Below are 20,553 nucleotides of genomic sequence, written 5' to 3'. Positions count from 1 at the left end.
TAGTTAGAAATAAAGTGCATGAAAATAGATGTTTCTGTCTTGACAAATTATTGCTTAAAATAAGTCTGTTGACATTTTACAGACAGTCCATTATATCTACTGACAATTGACGCAAATAAAGACAAAATGCTTGTCAAGCCAAGGCAAGTGACATTTACTTGAATCAAGTCAAAGGATCTTCCCTAGTTAATTTATTTATAATTAAAACAAGAGCAACTAGATTTTTAAATATAAGATTATTTCTTGGTCATAATTTGCCACAACGAGCACAAGAGCTCCTCGACAGGTAAACATAGGCATTTCAACATACTGTATGTTCAGTACTGTCATTTTAACTCAGGACAGTCTCTTCAGTGCTGCTCCATGCAAAGAACTGTGGAGCTTTAGTCTTAACATTACATACACTACATCAGTGTGAAACACCTGGAAATACAGTAAAAAGACAAATGAAAAGAGCAATTAATTGGCGCAAAGTGAAGTCTAGCAGAAGGTCAACACAGTCAGTAGCCCCGTTTTTGAGTTCAGCACTTCGTACATTACTGTCACACAGAGGTCAAACAGAGGGGAACTTTTGAACATCAAAGGCAGTTTTATGATCCCAGAAATGTCTGGAAAGAAAATGTTGCTGCAGGCAAAACCAACGTTTCAGTCCAGTATTTCCAGAGACTGTGCCATCCACTGACACGGCACATGCAGGGGATTTACTATACATTCCAACAAAGAGAGGGAGCAGAGAAAAGTATTGGAATTGAACTTTTGTATCAGCCTGGGAAAACATTTTTATAATCTGAATAGACAGAAGACATTTGTGAGATCATGAAAACAAATTTCATTATGTAACCCGCTGCTGAATAACAGTTTAAAGTTAATGTCCTGAAAAAGAGTTCAAATTAACTTTTTGACTTTTTCCCTGCAGGTAATACATGGTCACACTACATGACTTTCAAAGTCATCAGATTGCTCTGCTGTTCACACTACACAATTTTGTGTCTTGGGAATCTTAAAGTTGTTTTAGTTTGCACTAGGCCAGGCCAATAAAACGATTGCAATATGTATTGGCGATAGACACATCATTGATAGCATTAAGAAAATAGTTTGATAAAGTGTTTGATAGTTTCATGTGTATGCATTAAATCCAAAACAACGGAAAGCACATAACAAATACACCCCAGATCATAAACAGCTGTCATATTCCTTGATAAAGGAGAGTGCTATGAGTGACACGCAAACAGCCAATCATTTAACAGGTGTGTAGTTTGGTTGCACCATCGCCAACAACAGTTGAGCGTGGAGTGAGGAGTTATTATTGATCCCACTGCAGTCCTCACAAGACCAGCTCGACTCCGCCTGTAAACTGTTAACTGACACAGTAGCTCTGCTGATGTCTGATATGGCAGTCTATAAGCTGTACTTTTGTTGGAAACACACCAGACCGTGTTGGCCTCTGTGCACCTCTCAGGGTGGCTCATCCACCGGTGCTGCCCCACCACTACTCCACCACGTGTTTGCTCGTGACAGGGCAGTTGCAACATTGAATGTGGTTGTGATTATTGGGGCAACTAAGTCTCACAATTTACCGCATCACCCCTGTCACTGGCTGACTGATTTACAAACAGACCCCTAGAAGAACACAAGCACAACCCATTAACACCAGAGTGAGAAAATGAGTGCTGACGGAAAGGAATTTGTGAATAAAAAGGACAGGTCAGCTATTTTTATCTATTTGTGTCATTATATTTGTGTGTTTTTCACCGTTTTGTTTACATACCTGTGTGCCTCCATAACCTTTATTCACCTGGTCTTTAAAAATGGTAATTGAAAAATATGAAACTCCACTCCCTGGCCTAGTTTGACTGATTAGTGACAGGGGGTTACACGTTACAAGATCGTTCAGGAGGAAGAATCCTCAAAGGGTCTCTGTCATGAAAACACACACAAGAAGTGAAACAAGAAACAAGTGGCTCAGGGTTGTTTGTGCCCTGATTGGCAGCCAAAAAACACAGAAGAAAAAGCTAACAACTGCCTGCTAATATTGTGGTCCAGCAAGGATGATGAGAGGGAGCTTGTGCCGATTTGCCTGTGATGTATAAATTTTGGCTGCCATCTCCAAAAACTGTCAGCAAGTGGAAAATCAGGGCTACAACTCTGAAGTGGGAACTCAGCTTTAGTTAAAGAACCCTTTGTGACAGAATCAGGGAGCAATTTCCAAAATGCTGAGGTCACAGATGGGGCTAATTTCCAATCTCAATGACTTCCCGTCTTTTCTGTTCTACTATAAAGTCTATTGGAAACTCTAGGTGAGCTAATCACTATTGGTGGAACTGCCTTTGACGGCAGGATACATTGGGAGTCATTGACAAAAATATCAACAAAAATTTGCAGTTTCAACGTCAAAAGCCCCTAATCCACTGAACTGCCAATCAACCCTTGATTTAATTGGCTGTGTTCACACTGTAGTGTATTCAAACTGCTGGAAGAGAATGAGGAGTGGCATCAGGAGGGACAGAAATAAGATGCTTAGGAAAAATACTTCATACAACTTTTAAAAGTTGAACAAACTTTAGTGCAGGTAAGACGAAATGTCAACCAGTATTACAACTGATTACTGCAGTAACCTGGATGCAGATACAGTCTGTATGATTTGTTGTGTTTATAGTGTCGGTATGGAGCGCAGAGGTGTTGGAGTTGGAAACAAGTACTGTTTGCTGACAATGGCAGCTACTCCAACTAGTCCTTATGGAAACAAAGTGTGAGTGCCGTAAACCTGCTTTTCATTATCAGCACAAAATGTGGTTGACACAGCACTTTTAAATTTCTTTCAAAGATTGTAGTTTTGGCACTTTTGCTAAATTTGACAGTCAGAGTGAGACAGCAGGAGGTGAGGAGAAAGACAGCCAACACTGGATTTAAACTCAAAACGATGTGGGTGCAACACGTCCAAAGGTAGTCTATCTTATATTTGTGCCTGTTTTTGTGCCATTTCACTGAATTACAGTGATTCAAGGATCTGGACCCAGGTATGAACAGCAGAGTGACCACATCCTTTACTATTCAACCTTGGTCCTGTCTAAAGACTTTTGCCACTACAAGAACCAACCTGGAGCTCCCCACAGTCCAATAAACCTATACAGCTTTTGTGCTACATTCTGCCTTGCATTTCTACTCTGTTTTGTAAACCAGATACACGTTTAAGAGGGAACACTGCTGACATTTTCATTCTTATGTGCAAGCAGATGCAGTAATATTGTAGCCACTTCAAACTAGTTGTGGAAACAGAACCCATGATAGGGTACACACATTAAGTTATGGTTGATAAATGGTTCATGCAAAAATGTAAATTGTTGAACTGTCATTATCTACTCAGCCCCGTGCTGATGTAATGTTAGGTAGCAGATGGAGACTGTTGCACCAAAATGTAATAAAAGAACCCAAACCCATACAACCATACATTTTCTGACGATAATCCTCAAGTGACAAGGGTTCACTACACACTCAGACTGCACAGAGGGATTCAAGTTGAGAGCCAGACACAAAGCGATTAGCCACAACCATTCTGTGTCATGTAGTGGTAGTCTGTGGTAGTCCCTGATATACACTATACTACAATGAAGAACACACACATCTCATTGCTTCTGTCTCTCTTCCAGGAAGAGGCACTTGTTGCTCTCTCGAGTCACAATCCCACTTAAACCTGCTAAGGTCTTGCTTTTGTGTGCAATGAGAATGTGTAAACTCTGCATTTACAGAGCTGAGGTGATAAAAACCCGAGTCTACTGCAGAGTCAATTGACCCGGGTTTTATAACCTTGGCTTGGCTTTGATGTAAACGTAAGACCCCGGTGAATGCGTTAAATTCTGCCGCGTGACGTGATGATGCGTTAACATCCGGTGGTGGCGCGTAAATAAAAAAGGAATTTGGGATGTGGTCTATTAAGGACACTTTATTACCAGACACAGCATTGGAGGTGGAGCCCTGTTCATTCCTATGAAAGCTGCTCAGTGGTGTTTTGAAGCCAAAAAAGCTCGACTTCACCACTATGAAAATACCTGGATCACCGACCGAGCCGGCTAACTTCCGGTTTAGCGCCCAGCTAACTTGAAATGGGATCAAATAATTTAATCATGTGGCTCTTCTAGACTTTCCAAATGTTGTTGGACCGAATGGCTCAAAACTTTGGCCAGGGGTTGTGATGCTCAAAATAATACATCCACTGTTTTACAGACGCTTCTTTCACAATGGGTCTGTTGTTGTTTTCTCTTCTGTTACAACTGTTTCTGGCACATTTGTGACGTGAAACGTGACGTCAGTGACATACAACATAATGCTTCAGATAAAAATCACAGACGGGCTGTCTTGCCTGCGGGAACTGGGAATTGGGTCAACTGGTGATTTTGAGCGTGTTGACCCGCATTTAAAAAACCTGTGTAGACCCTCTAATTTTGGTGGAAAAGTGGTATCCGTTATGTGTGATGCAAGCTTTCCAGGTAGCCGGTCAACGCTTACGTATGCAGAAATTGCAAGTCATTGATCTTGTATAGTGAGGTGTGCGTTAACACTTTTGGCTTATCAGTTGAAGTGAATATTTCAGCTTAAAAAGGGGTGTAAATAATATCTTTTTAAATAAATTTGGGGTCTTGGGTCTTCCGGAGACTTGGATTGCTTTGGTTGCTTTTTTTTTACATTTTAAAACAAGACTCCATCTACTTCAGCGGTTTAGGAGAACGCTGCAACACTGTTCTGTGAAGCTTCAGAAATGTTTTGTGGACTACGAAACTTCATCTGACTTTCCATCAGCATGGGGGTCAGTAGATAATGACTGAATTTTAATATTTGGGTGAACTGTTCCTTTAAGTTTCATAGTGGGAAAGGCCTGTGTGTGCTATACACAAAAGCCTCCATAATGAGAAATTGTATGTTAATGTTCCGAACCCTACCTGCCTGGTTCGTTGTGATGTTGACCATGGCATAAAGTGATGGCTCGTTGCTGAGGTGCGTCACTGCATTCATGGCCAGGATGCGGAAGGAGTAGTTTGTGTGAGCCACCAGGTTGAGCACCGTCACCCAGGGCTCTGTCAGTCCAGTCTGGCGGGGAACGAATCGAACTGCTGCATTGCCCAAACGCTCCACCAATCCTCCTCCCCCGCCACCAATACTCGCCCCCGTCTTCCCTCCACTAGCGCCTCCCGGGGAGGATGCACAGTTCTCACAGGGCCCTCCTTCCCCTGAGCACTTCAGACACGAAATGCTGTACTGTAGGTCGCTGCGACCTCCAGTATCCAGAGGGCGATCCCACTCTATATTCACAGATGTCCCATTGACTGAGGAGATGACGCTTACTGGAGCAGATGGAGGGCCTGGAGAAAAGAAAGACGGAGGTTTTGAGTTCATTCACAGGCTTGATCACTGTCTAAAAAAGAAAATTGGATTTTTGAGGCATAGATAAGTTCAGCACAACATTCCATAGACGCTGTGTGTTATGTGTGTGAGTGTGTTCTTGCTTATAGGATTAGCTGATCTCGTGTACCGTGTGTTTGTGCTTACGGGAGCATGGAGCTGCTGGTGGGTCATCTGCCGCTCGATAGTAGTTGGAGTCACAGGGGCAGGCGAGGGCAGCTCTGGTCTCTGAGTGGCTGTGTTGAGGACATTTACCACACAGGCCATCGCCCGCCACCGGCTTATAGAAACCCACCTCACAGGCTGCAGAGAGAGATAGAATAAATAGAGTAAATAGAGAGCTTGCATGGAAGGGCTCTGCACTCCCATAATCACTCAGACCATGATAAAATTGAGAGAGAGCGCAGCCAGAAAGGCATGAATCACACTCCTATAGCGAGCTGTGCATATCAACACAGCTTCAACTTTTTCAAAACTGTGTCATCTCCTCCAAAGCCTTAATTTTAGGACATACCCCACCCACCCCCATCTCCCCCCCTCCAAATCTATGTATAATTACAGGCCTTGTAACCGTAGAGACTGCGGAGCAGAGGAGATGAAAGTCATACTTCTTTCTGCTCAGATTTGGTCTGAAAAGGCTCTGCACTGTTGATACTCCCAGAGAGACCCTCAGAATCCAGACCGTGTTTCAACCTTATTCAGCTCCTCTGATACATATTCACTTTTAACTCTGCACTGATTAATAATGGAGGGCGCTCTGATAAATATATTCTCTTTCCGAGCGGTTAATAGGCTTCTGCTATGGTAAATGGGGCAGGGGTAAACTTTGCAGCAGCAGACACCGGCGTGCTCCTATTTGCTCGTCCTGACACGTTAATTTATGCCTCCCCAGAATGCTGAGTGTTAGTTTACAGATGCACTGTTTCTCTAACCTTTCCTTGTTAAGTCTATAGAAGACCATTTTAGGTGCTTAGACTTCAAAGGTGCTGAAAGAACCATGAAATTGGATAAGCAACATGAGTGAAATTATAACAAAGTGAATAGTTAAAGTGTATGCTGGATTACTGGCTGAGACATTTTTAGACACTTTTGGAAAGAAGAAATAAAACCTCCCCATGCTTGTACCTGAAAAGTACACATGCAATTATTCACCATGGCTGTGCAGGAACACACACAAACACACAGACCCTGGATGTGCCATTCAACCATGTTATTAGATTTTGTGATATTCTGCATGATAGTGTCTTATTTGATAGGCTGGATGTTTCTCAGCCATTTTATTTCCATCTAATTGTTCTGTAGTTATTACTCTCATGGAGGATTTTTTCCATGAAAAATGTGACTATTTAAATGATTGTGTGGAAGTTCACTTTGTCCTTGAAAGATCTACTTCCCCTGAATTGATTAGTTATATTATCCACCTGATCCCTCATTGGCTCGCCACCTGCAAACACCACCAGTTGTCTTTATATATTTATACAGCAGTTTTCCAACCAGGGTACCACTGCCAGCAGTCAGATCCTGGTCAGAAGTCATCCTACATTATTTTTAAGTAACATTTGACAGACATAAAATAAGAATAGAAATGAAAACAGAAAAGAAATGAATAAGTGGGTAGATGAACACATTTTTATCAGACGCTGGGGTAAAAAAGAATAAAAAAATAATCATCTTGCAAACTGAAGAAAATCAAATTCAAAATAGAAAACACTCTGTAGTAAAAATGGCACTGCAATATTATATATTAAAACTGATTACTCAGTACAAAGAGAGAGTACAAAGAATAGCTGCTAATATCTTTATTACATTTTTCCAGGCTTCTTGAAACTGGTTTCTGCTCAACTTCTGCTCATGCCAGCTTACCCTCCAAGTAGTCTCTGTCTAACTTCTGCTCAGCAGGCCACTAGATTGAAGTGAGTTGTTGTGGCTTAATTTTATAAGATAAGATAAGATAAGACAAAATACGATAAGATAGAGCTTTATTAATCCCGAAGGAAATTCTTGTGCCAGAGACTGCTGCAAAACAATTACAGTAACAACCAGTGGGTTCCCCAGGTCAGGGTCACACACAGGGCCCAGGTTTTTATGAGAATAAAAAACAATAGAGAATTAGATATAAGTGAAATATACAAAATATAAACAGTGCCTAATATAATTACAATAAGATAAGTGAAGTACAAGAGTAATTATTAGTTTACTCTTGTACTTATCTTACTTCTATTGTTATTCTGTTAGGCACTATTATATTATATTATATTATATTATATTATATTATATTATATTATATTATATTATATTGAATTGTATATAGTCAGTGTCCTGTGTTTCAGCTGTCCTTCCTACAGAATGGGGAGGAGTTATACAGTTAGATAGCCGCTGGTAGAAAACGCCTCCTATGAGGTTCTGTGGTGCTCCTTCGTGGTCATAGTCTACAGCTGAAGATGCTCTGATATTTTGTTGTTGTTGTTTGTTTTGTTCTCTCAAAATATATAAATATTACAATTAGGTAACTTGTTGCATAATGTGAAGTCATCATCCATAAGCAAGCATTGAATAAGACTCTCCAAATGGAAAATTAGACACTGGATTAGTCATTTGGTGACAGATCTGACAAAATTATCCAGAAACTGGTGAGAGTGAAATGATTAGAACATGTACTTCAGCTAACTGGCTCACAGAAGTAAGGCAGAAAGGTGGTAAATACATTTATTTTACTCTTCCCTATTTCCCTTCGGGCTGCTCCTCGACAACTCCTCCTCATTGCTCTCCAACACACACACACACACACACACACACACACACACACACACACACACACACACACACACCTGAATAGCACTGAGCTTGATCATTAATTATTCAAGACTTTCAGAGGTTTTGGCACCTTTTTGTGTTACACCTCTCCTGACTTCCTGTGGTCAAACAACTGTGTCACAGCTTTTCTCTGGGATATGGCACAACTAGAAGCCATCATAAGCTTATAAATTTAAAATCACCGCTGAGGCTGAGATGGGCTGTGATACATTCATTTTCCATCTGTTTTGCATGGCATAGAATATCTGAAAGGCAAATTCAAGGTCCCAGATTCAGTGTTCAACTTATTTGTCTTTCTACAACACAGGGTTATACAATGAAATGTAAGTTGTTGCCCCTTTATGCTACCCAAGAAAAATGACTTTTTATGGTGAGGATGGATGCTCTGTAGTCTGGTGGTACTGCAGCGGATACTTCTGTATCTTTTGCCAGATGGCAGCAGGGTGAACAGTCTGTGTCTGTGTGGGCATTGTCGTTTAGCATCCTTCTGGCTCTGTGCAGACAGCTCACTTCACTGATGTCACTGATGCTCTGTAGATGGGTATCAGGTGATGATACGATGAGTGTTTTTTCCCCCGCTGTAGAGCCTTCCTGTCCTGGGCCGTGCACAAATCATGCCTGTTTGAGAGTTTCCAGTCAGGATCCTTTCTATTACTCCTCTGTAAAAGTTCATGAGAACTTGGCAATGACACATACACTATGTGATGATCAACTACCGTTTTCAACTACCTGCAAATGTCATTGTATACCAACGAATGGCGTGATAGACCCGCTGGTCCACCATGTCACTGTTGCATTTGGCCTCACCTACCCATGAAAACAACAAAGTCTCATTCTGTGGTCAAGTTCGTAAGAATAAACATCTGGTAACACTGACAATAAAGGCACCAAAACTATTTGGTGAGGTCTCGGAAAAGATCATGGTTTGGCTTAAAAACTGCTTCAGCTATGATAGTCCAGTTAATTTACTAACCAACCAACCAACTAACCAACCAACCAATCAACCCCGACCACCTCCTCTCATGGACATGGATGTTCCTATCGCCCCCTGCTGGCACTGCACCTTCATATACACGTACTTTTCGTGCTTAGGCGAGGCAAACCGACACACTCACACACGCTGTCCTCTAGTGGATCACCAGGTCTAATACACTTTTTGGCGTGAAACCGGGCTGACATAACACTATTCATTATAATTTACACAACCCTACAGCTGTTCATGGTGATTTTACATTTTACTGACATTGTCACAATTTTTGGAAGAACTACTACAAGAGTTGACATCGTAAAGAAGCCAGTCATGGTTCAAACTGCACAGACAGTACAATGCTATAATACAAAAGTATCATTTTGTGAATGACTTTTACATTTCAAAGTTATTCAATTGCAAAAAAAAAAGATAAGTAAGACTTTTATGCAAATGCACTATTACACAACAGCCTTCTCTGTAAGCAAGATTTCATAATTCAGTTTCCATCACTTATGATTCCCCATTTAATGTGCCATGACTTCTTCTGGTTATAAGCACCACTGCTGAAAATGTCTGTTTCTCTCTGCCTGTCCTTTCTGCTGCTGATACATGTTTTCATTGAGAGCGACACAGAAATGTAGTTGCGGACAGAGAGGGTGACAATATGCTCCTGTTTTGTGTGGTTGTCATATGAATACTGTGTTTCCTGACGCAACCAAAAAAGTGCATCAGTTAGTGGGCCTCCATTATTAATGTTACAAGTACGCAATGTAATATTTCTGTAAGAATCCAAGGACAATTAAAGGCTGAAAATGCTGCAAACTTCAGCTGAATAGTTGAGTGTTTTATCCAAATCTGTTCCTTCTCTATCCCTCGCTGGATGTGAAAAGAAAGGTTTGAAAACTTCTTTTGTGTGTAACGTGGTTTTGGACAGACCATTTTAATGTAGCTTATGGTGATTTCAGGCATGACTAATTTATCAATACTTTTTAATGCAGTCTAACTATAAAGCAAATAATCTCGAAAACCATTCATTTGATCCACCTCACACAGTTTGCTGCTGAGGACCAAAGAAAGTAAAGTGTCTAATTTGGTGCAATTTGAACACGTGACACATTCAATGGCTCTGCAGACGGCGGTCAATATATATTTAAAATATTCAATGTTATTTTCTATGAAATTAAAAAATTCTGGTTTCACATATTTTGACCATGTTAACTGCTGTAATAAAACGGTTGTCGTGATCTACTTGACACAGTTGTTGCAAGAAGTGGGCTGCTGTGTGTGTGAAAGTCATGGACTTGGATCACGTAATGAAGTGAAGTCACTAGTAACGGCCAATATCCCAGACTCGCTTACACACACAGGTTTTCTATTCTTCAGTTGGAACTGGAGGTAAGATTTTAAATCTCTGTCAACAGAAGTATGCTAGCTAACGTTAGCCTCCAGGGCGAGAATGTATACCGTTTCTTGGCAGCACCGTCAGCTGCTCCAGGATGCCTCTCTCATTGCATGTTGTGGTCTGGCTCGGAAAAGCACAGATGTAAAAATCATAAATATCAAACAGGTTTGATATTATCAGGGCAGCCTCAAAGAGTTTGTGAGCAGTTCAGGAGGCTTCAGACTGGATCTGTAAACCTCTCACATTCCCAGATCATCTGTGGTGAACAGCATGTTCTAAACAGCCACTGCACTAGGTTAGAAAAATTCAGGGAAGTGACTCTTCTAGCTTGTGAGGGTGCTCGAAGTTTTCAGACCAGTGATACATGATGGATGTGCAGTTTGAGAACACAGGATGTCATTTACAGACATCAAATTGACATGCTTACAAATAGGGACCTCCAGACATTTTAGCATCTAACTTCAAATGAACTTATTTAAGCTTTAAGAATTTACAAAAAAGTCCTTACATTTGGTGGCAGCTGGATTTAAAATGCGGTAGTCATGAATGCCCCAGCCTACAAGCCTACATGAAACACACATGGAGTCAGTCTGACATCCACTTTGTAAATGTTCTTGTGGCTGTGTTAATTGCTTAGAACTGAGTGTAACTGAAACTTTGTTGGAGGGTGGGAAGGCCTGAGTTATCCCCCTGTTTGCACTTCCATATACTGTGTAGATTGTGTAACTCTCAAGGAATTAAGAGAGAAGTTTTCTCACTAGTTCATTGAACATTTTTAATTAAAAGCCAACTGCGGAAAAAAATATTTGATTCAGCTTATTTTCATGTCTTAAAATTTGTCTGGCAGGCATCTGGAATTGCTTTTTTTTAAGGTCTGACTATTCAGTAGCTATCTACAGTGCCCCATTGTAAAGCTTAGCATCTACTGTTGCCAGCAAAGTGTCAGACTAGTGTAAATGTTTTAATCATTAAGCAACATTAAGTGTCGGGAGATTGAGCCTTCAGTTGATTTGCATTATATTTACAGTGATTGAAGCTGTAGCATTTAAAGCTGTGAAAATGATAACTGACAATTAACTTAACCGCTCAGAATATGCAACACATTACATAAACACCCCACACACACCTGCACAAGTGCTGATAATGTAAAACACAGAGCAGATGCTCAGATATGTACACACACACACACACACACACACACACACACACACACACACACACTAGTATATGTATCACTATAGATAAACAGACTGGGGGCGATAGTGCTCTTTTCTTTCACTGTCAGAGCCCCCACGGGAGCCAGAAACTATTTCTATTTGCGATATTTATCCCAGACTGTTTTCTCTTCCTCCTTTTTATCCCATTAATCCCTCCATCCCTTGATGTTTTTTTGTGAAGCCCCTGAGTTGAAAAGCAGGTCACGATAAACATCGGAACAGCTCATTCATCAAGGAGAGAGGCGGCGAGCGCTTTGAAGTCTGACAGATTCACCAGGAGTTCTGCACACACTCACTCATACACACACGCAAAGGTTATGATAATGCAAAAAACACACGCAAACATACACACGGGATGTCTGATGCAGCCACGGTAACCACATGCAACATGAATTTATCAACACACAGGTGAATATGCAACGGCAGAGAGAAGGCAAGACCGGCTGTGATAACCTTTCACTTCACCTTTGATGTCCTGCTCATTTGGCGCTCCGGATAGAGAAACAATTAATATATAAAGGGGAGGCCTAAAAATATTTTCATTATCATCAAAAGACAAAGTGATCAATGGATTCTGGGCTGTTGCCAGACAAGCAACGCTTCAGACAAAGGTCATGTTCCTCCTGATATTCCCATTATATTTCAGCAAGCAATATTTGTAGCATTTAATGTTATATAATTGTTTGAGACCTTGGTTAAATGAATGATCACAGCGCTTTATTCACTCTCATCTACAGCACTGTAACCATCATTGATTGCACAATGTTGAGTGATGTTACTAAACGAGCGTAGTCAATAGCGCCCAGTAGTTTGAATTCATGCTATCCATACTGACAGTGACTGCAAAGAGTGAGTCTGCATGTATATCACCTGTGAGAGCTGCTGCTACAACACTCTCTCAGAGGATGATGATTGGCTGTTTAAATGCTGCCCAAAGCTGCTACAACACATCAACATTTACTCTTCACTCTCCACAGATGTTATACTACAGTACACTATACAACATACTTTATTAAAGGAACATGTATGAGGAGCACTCTTTAGATTTTTCATACGGAAATCAGTTTACTCATCATGGGCAGTACCACTCAGCCTGTAAAAGGAGTTATAAAATATCTTCTTTAGAAAAAAAAAAACTCTTACAAATGACAGTTATCTCTGTTTTGGATTGAGGCTTCAAATCTTTCACCAAATGTATGTTTTACTATAAACTGGGTTCATGGAGTTTGAAAGTAATGGGGGTTTACAAAGGAAGAGAGAATAGAGTGATACTATACTATACATACTATAAAGACTAAAAGTCAGGGTATCTCAGCCTGTGCTACTTCTAATTTCACCATTTATTTCAAAGATGTAATTTGCAAAATATGTTAAGGTAGCTCCAGGAGGTCAGTTCGACCAAACGAGAGGTGATTGTGGAAAGACAAACCAAGACTGTTTTGGTGAGTAGACATCTTTGACATAACCTATAATGATATGTTTTTTCATGTTTTAAACTTAAAATCTGGCTGCATCTTACAAATTGCTCCTTTAATTTTGTTAACTCAAAGTCCTTCCATTTAGTGCAATAACTAACTGCTGAAGTAGTCCTTTAAAGAAAAGCTTTGATGTAGGTTATACTTTTCTTAATGTTGAAATATTCTGCTGTTGAATGCTGGATAGAACTCAGTATTGAGCAGATATTTAAGAATATTTAATATACTATTTGCTACTGTAACTGGGTCAGTCATAATAATTTGATTAACTGCAAATTTGTTTGTAAGAACTTAGGGTTAGGTGACTTGTAGGAGGTGGCATGTTTCAAAATGTAGTCTATGGGCTTAGTTTAGGAAGATGCCAGAGGTTCTTTTCACTGTAATCAAAATAGTCTCACAGTAACTGACATTCTGAGGTCAGGCACTGTTACAGGATGATTTCTTGGTTATGGACATATAACAAACAGTGTATAGGGGCCACTCACACAGTTTTCCCCAGGGAGCCTAATGGGGTAATCCAGCAATCTCTAGTTGCAGGAATGTGAAAAATAGAATAGATAAAAAAAAAAAAATCCTGACATATGTTAAATTAAACAAAAAAACTTTGAACAAAACAGACCTTTGCAGAATAGAATGTTGGTAAAAAAGTTGTGCTAATATAACTAGATTGAGATAGAGGCCAGTCCACTATGGTCTCATTTATTTACAATAATTACAACTACATATCACAATCATTTGACAATGGATATTGATGTTTAACAATACTACATGTATGTGCATCCTGAGCTCCAGTGAGGTCTGCTTCATTTAACAGAGTTATTTAATTGGTTTAGTTGCTTGACATCTTTGTCTTATGGTTACTTATTTGAGAGCATGCTTGTTTTGCCGTGTCAAGCAAAATCCGTGTTGTGTATCAGTAACTTGAAGATGGTGAAGTTTTTGGACAGTCAGAGAGGAATTACAGAGGAATTATGAAACAATTACAACTTAGTAAATTCCATGTTTTAACAAAAGTTTCAACATACTACAGGGAACTTTGAACAGGTTATGACATAGTCTCAACATAATACTGATGCCTCTATTTGAACTACATAAGCGAACATGACCAACAGTGAGAAGATTGGCTATCACTATATAACTATTATAGTTATTGTTATTGCCTGTCACTGGGTCAGTTTCCAACTTCTGAGGGTTGGATAAGTCATATAATGAAAAAAAAAAAAGTATGGGGGAGTGCTGAGGATGAACTGAGGAGTCTCACAGCCTGAGGAAAGAAGCTGCTCTGTAGTCTGGTGGCACATTGGTGCACTTAGTTTACTTGACTGTTATCATCTTTTGTCTACAGGGGGAGCCAGAATCAACCAAAAATTAAAGGTCCTTCTGCGCTTTAAATGTTTATGAATAGCATGACAACAGATCAACACAGTAAAATCAAATAATTAACTATTTAAATACTGTATGCAGCAAATATAATTTCATAACATTTTAATCATATATTTTAAATTAAATTTCACTGTATAATGTTAATAATACTGATGATTAGAGAAGTTTTCAGGAGTAAGGACACAGTAGGATATGTTTGTAAATGGACTATGAGAGAAAACGTGATGGAAATAGAAGGAGAAGGGAGTAGTGGTGTGAGGAGACACGTACTTCTCTGTTCAGTCGCACTCCTTTAGGTAAACCGTTTACACAATCTGTAAGTTGGTAAATGTGTGTGTCTTTGCACGTGTGTGTGTTCATGTGTGGCTGTTTGCGTACTGCCCGCCGTGTCAGTACCTGTCAATGTAGTGCACTCGCTACAGGAGAATTTGCATTACAATGAATCTTAATAGCCGTGTGTGGCATTGTGTGCTGACCTTGATTTATTCCCTGTATAAGTGGGTAAATAAATACATTGGAAAAAAGGGGGAGCTGGAGAAAAGCACATCATCGTCCCATGCGTGAGGAGACTGAGGGAGGAGCAGGGAGAGGCAGAGGGGCGCGGGGTCTTTAAGTGCAACAAGCCTGGCTGCTGAAAGCTCACATTCGGTGTACTTTGCTGGCTCTGAGCATGTTCTGCTTCAAGGATACGTTTAAGTAGAGCTAGAAATCAACAAACAAAATAAAAAGAATGAATGTATTTCCTCATAAGAAACAAAAATTAAAAAAGGAAAAAAAATAAGTCCAATTCTGTGGAAAATGGGTAAATTAACATTCGGACATTGTGCTTGTTGAAAGTACCCTAGAAGGGAAAAGACAGTAAAGTAGAAGTCCAAATAGTGGCAGAATTATATCAAAGATGCAGAACCATATGTAGTGTAAAAAGAAGCTTTGGTACCAGCTGAAATGCATTAGCATGCTGTGATGGCCGTATGCCCATTAATTAACTGTACTCTGCTGTTTTTACTCCATTTATTTGTTGTGTCTTAATGGCTTTCCAGTGGAGGTCGTGGTTTATGGTCCATTTTCTTTTGTTTTATTTGTTTAAATATTGTGCAATTTTTTAAATGTTGCACAATGTAACAAACAAACTACAAAAGTATGCCTGTGCTTATAAACGATGATCCTATGATCTGATCAGAGCATCAATATTGGACAATTGTAGCACCTCTATTTTTTTTTTATATCATGCTTTTTTTTTTTTTTTTTACATGCTTTTTACATCCTATCATCTAATTTTCCACAATATCTACACATCACATACAACATACTTTGGGAAGGATTATGATGATGGCAAATAATCAGATCCATATCCTTTAAAATCTCCAGCTTTTAGTGGTATCACACATGTCCTGTTTGGGCATTCAGGGGCTCTGTAGTGACCGTGATAACATCATCACGTTCCGCAGCATTGATTTGTAAAGGAGTTTCTTCCTCTGGGCCAACGGGCAATGGTTGTAGTCAAGCCACTTTTGTCATTCATGTTCAATGGATAATATATTTCTCTTTTACTGCAATGTCTTCTGTTAAGATTTAATAACCTTTCATTTTACCCTCTGAAATGTAAATTAAATAAAGGATTACACCATTCACTGAAAAACACATCATAAGAAATGGCTGTAACTTGCTCAGGAAAGGTCAGAAGTAGACACAAATTATATGGAAGTCTAAAACATCCCAGACACCAAATTTTGACTGGCTTTTTTTTTCTTTCTTTTTTTTTAAATCTGGTAAATTCACCATTTTTCAGACAAAGGAAATGTAAAATTAGGATTTCAAATGAGCCAGACTGAACCTTGATGTATGGCACTGGATGCTGACAGCTAGAAAATGTTTGGAAAAACAAAATACATACAGGAGAGTCCCTAAAACTGTTCTAGGTGATTCAGGATTAATGAATAAACTTGTGTGTTGTCCTGTGTTGTTGGTAGTTGGTACTCTGAGGAGAAAGGATCTAGTTGTCTGTGACAGTGACACCAGCAACAATACCACTTGGAAACACTAAAGGGGCAGAGGTTGTCTGTTTTAACTTTAAGCAATTACAATATGGAAATTTTAAAATGCATAAGTAAAAACAAATTAAACCAAAAGAAAACACATGGAACAATGTATATTGTGTTTCTCTTTATGTCTTTGTTTTGTTTTTATGTAGACATTTCAAAATTTCCATACTTAAACACTTGGTTAAAGTTACTGAAAGACTGTGATTACATTTAAGAAAATAGCTTACATTGATTGAGGGGACACAAAAGCCTGACGTGGTGCTCGCTCGTCCTCCCAAAACCCACGCTGCCAGGCTACAGGTACATAAAGGGCAAACTACTGCACACTGTTCGCACTGAAACCTAAATCCTATGTGCGGAATCAACCAAGATGAACATAAATCATAACCTGACTTGTGGATTTTAGCCTGAATCATGCAGAACAGCCCATGTAATATTAAATATTATTTTGCCTCTCTGTGTGGAACTGACAGTAAAGCAGGCTCTCCAGTCTGCTAGAAGAGGGAGCCAGCAACACTGGGCAGGAAAGGAAAAAAAATTATAAGTGAGACCAGCAACCAAGATCAAGACAAGTCAAAACTTGAGAAGTACAGCACTGGTTGTCATACACAATATGGACAATATATGATGTCACAATTCTTTATGCGTTCACGCAGCTCATGACATTTACCCAATTCACTTAATGTTTTTCTATGAAAAGCATACTTAACAGTGGGTTTTATAGAATCTTAATTAACTAGGTATAGTGTACTGCATTGATTAGTAACAGTGAGTACAAATACAAACATTTATTGGTGCCACAAATATTTATTTTTAAATGTATCCTTAAACTTCTCTTTCAACAAGAACAATAAGAAATCCAGTCCTCCCGTCCTAGACCTCACTCAGCATCGACCTTGTAAGGGAGTGATGCACTCTTAAATCCAGCGACAGACTTAGCCAAAGGCTCCTTAGCTGTTTCCCTGGGGAAAACATGAAGCCACTAACGAGCCGCTGAAGCTGTCTGAGTGATGGATGAACATGTCGGTGAGATCAGCTGTGGAAATGGGACAATCACCATCCACATTGTCCCTCTTCTTACATCCAGATACCAACAGCTGGATTGTGGCTTTGCCTCAACCAAGTGTACAACGAAGGTGTCCCTGTCAAATTAGAAGTTACTCAGTGTTATGACCAGGTGCATGGAGATAGATGACCTTAGGGATAACATGGATGAGGCCTGTTAAGAGTCCTTTAAGGAGGATAGATATATGGGTGTTGCTTGTTTGTGTTGGGGTCAGGGGACAACACAGGAATACACTGGAATTATTATTAGGCAAAAATAAGCATTTCAAATTTTCTTTGCATATAAAGGTGTATGGGGGCATTATGGGAGTACAAGGCCATGGTCAGATGGCTGTTAACATCCAATGGTATCCAATGATAATCCAAGTTGAACTGAATTATCATTATTGTATTAAAAATTAAGCGGAAGATTTATTCCAGTTCAGTGTCCTCCTATTCAATATCATCATGCATCAAAGATGCCACTGATTTACAATTATTGTACTGTATGTTGTCTGTAGTTTTAAACTAGTATATCAATCTATCATAAACATGGCCACCAAACACAAAACTGAAAAAAGAAATCACCAGGGGAAAACCACGCAAACATTGCAACTTTTCTCCTCATGAAGTCCATCTGAAATCACAAAAATTATCAGATTTGTTGACAAAAAACCTTTTTGATTAATACTCTAATTACTGCACAAATAATGATGATAAAAAAACTCTTACAGCCTAGCCTCTGAGTGGGCACACCCATGTAGGTGTCTGATTGACAGCTGAGTAAGCAGGGGCATACTGATGTAAAGTAGATACATGTTTGGTAACTACTCCGTACAGTCCATGGACAGACAGCATTTTGTTAGCAGTGGTGTTGAAGAATAATGCGCGGCATCTAAACTGAATGACACTGAGGTTTGTATAGAGTTTTTACACAGTTCAATGAGTTGATGTTACAACTTACAAGCTAATTAGCCAACTGACCTGCAAAATTATGTTATCAGGGCACATTCATACTGTGGATATTTCATTGACTATTAGTCAGTGTCAGCCAACAGAGTGGTGACAGCTACTGCTCAGAGTGGCATCTGTATTTTTCTATTAACCATGGATAAAATGACTGCATCTAACTCTGCAGTTCCCACAATGTCATGATTAATGTCACTTCAGTCCGCACTGGGAGTTCATCATGGTGGTTGAATGGACTGTCACCCAGAACACTGGTGTTTTTGTCCCATGTGGAACTGTTATATTGATTGATTGATTTTTTTTTTTTTTAGATGTTACTGAACTATCATTTTAGGCTATTTAGGTGTTATGTTTAGGCAACAAAATAATGTAGTTAGGTTTAGGCAACAAAATGACTTGGTTAGATTTAGGCAGCACAACTACTCTAGATTTAGTAAAAGATCATGGTTTCAGTTAAAATAGACTCTTTCACAACATTAACCTTGTGATAGAAAGGCTAACTTCTTCTTCTCCATGTGTATTTTTTTCCAGTCTTTTTCCAAAGCGACAAAGATATGACATTACACAAATAGTCAGCTGCAAAATTGATTATGATGTTGTTGGAATAACACCAACTCGACAGTAGCAGGCAGCTGTTTTCAGAAAAAGGTCTAGAAACCCAATGTAGGCTTCCTGCCTAGCACCAAATTATAGACAGACACAGTTAGCGACTAGCTGGTGAACATAATGGCGCATTTAGCAGCTCGAGAGACAGATATTTCCCGGAGGTTAGTGGAGATCAAAAATAAATGAAAGAAGAGTGGAATGACACTATTTTGCTTTGTGTCTGCTATGTATAAGCACTTGTCTGCCTGTCATTTTAGCCAGATCAACTGTATATGGTAATAACATATAAATGGAGTAGTTCTGTTTTGTACTGCTCTTAAAGGGGCCAAAAATGCAAAGAAAATTCTCCCATTTGCCTGTATTTTCTTTAAGACTTAATATATTTTCATAAATATAGTGAACCTTTTGTTTCTGTCTTTTCTATTTCATAGATACAAACTCTTAATATGAATGTTATATTTCATGGCACAGATACTCGCTGTCAGAATTTCTGTCTGCTTGAAGAATGAAATGACAGAAACTAAGACAAATAACAAGTATGCCGTTGATGTCTTCAGTACGTTTCTGCCTCTCCCTGCCTCCCTGTTGGCCTCCCTGCTGGGTTCAAATCAATTCCATCAATGAAGCCATCACAAAGGGAACATTACCGTGGTGTTTTCCTGTAAAAAAAAGGCCTGGTAATTACAAATCAAACGAGACAAATACATCCCAGTTAATGAGCGTTAAACGGATGTTAATTATCCGATTGAATGGCTGTCACCATTAAACTGTCTGAGGGAGGGAGTGGGAGGAGGTGGGGAGGGGGGAGGAGAGCGGGGAGAGGGTCGAGGGGAAGGGTAGCTCCAAAAAGAGTGTTCTGAAAGGCGTATTAGCAACAGATTGAGAAGATCAGACAGTGAGAAGCGCGTGTGTCGGAAATGGAAGCGAGAGGGGAAATGCGTGGGGAGAGGCAGTGTGAGAGGGAAGGGACGAGGCGGGGGAGGGAGGGAGGCTAAACTTGTCTGTTTTTTCGACATTAGCAATTGCTGCGATGCATCAGAGGGGAAATTAATCAACTGTTTTTTGATTATTTATATATTTGAAAAGGACAAAGTGAGCGGGGAGGGAGCTGCACGGAGGCAGGAGTCACACTGTGCTAATATGGCCACAGCCGCTCTGCCAGGCAGCTCCAGTCATAACATATCTGTCTCAGAACGATAGAAAAAAGTTCACACACTTAACATTCTAAACAAGGTAC

The 20,553-nt window shown here is 39.7% G+C and overlaps 1 protein-coding gene across 1 annotated transcript in view; it reads right to left on the bottom strand.

Annotated features, from left to right (window-relative positions):
• Positions 1-20,553, bottom strand: part of epha8 (eph receptor A8) — a 127,527-nt gene that overhangs the window by 23,894 nt on the left and 83,080 nt on the right. Inside the window, exons 7-9 of the mRNA XM_073468001.1 lie at positions 5,542-5,697; positions 5,181-5,354; positions 4,935-5,102 (exon numbers count right to left, since the gene is read on the bottom strand). Coding sequence (XP_073324102.1) covers positions 4,935-5,102; positions 5,181-5,354; positions 5,542-5,697 — 498 coding nt within the window. The remainder of the gene's footprint in view (positions 1-4,934; positions 5,103-5,180; positions 5,355-5,541; positions 5,698-20,553) is intronic.

Source organism: Pagrus major, chromosome 6, assembly GCF_040436345.1.
Source record: "Pagrus major chromosome 6, Pma_NU_1.0".
NCBI lineage: Eukaryota > Metazoa > Chordata > Actinopteri > Spariformes > Sparidae > Pagrus > Pagrus major.
Note: the sequence above shows the minus strand (reverse complement) of the source record. Positions and strands in the feature narration are given on the sequence as shown.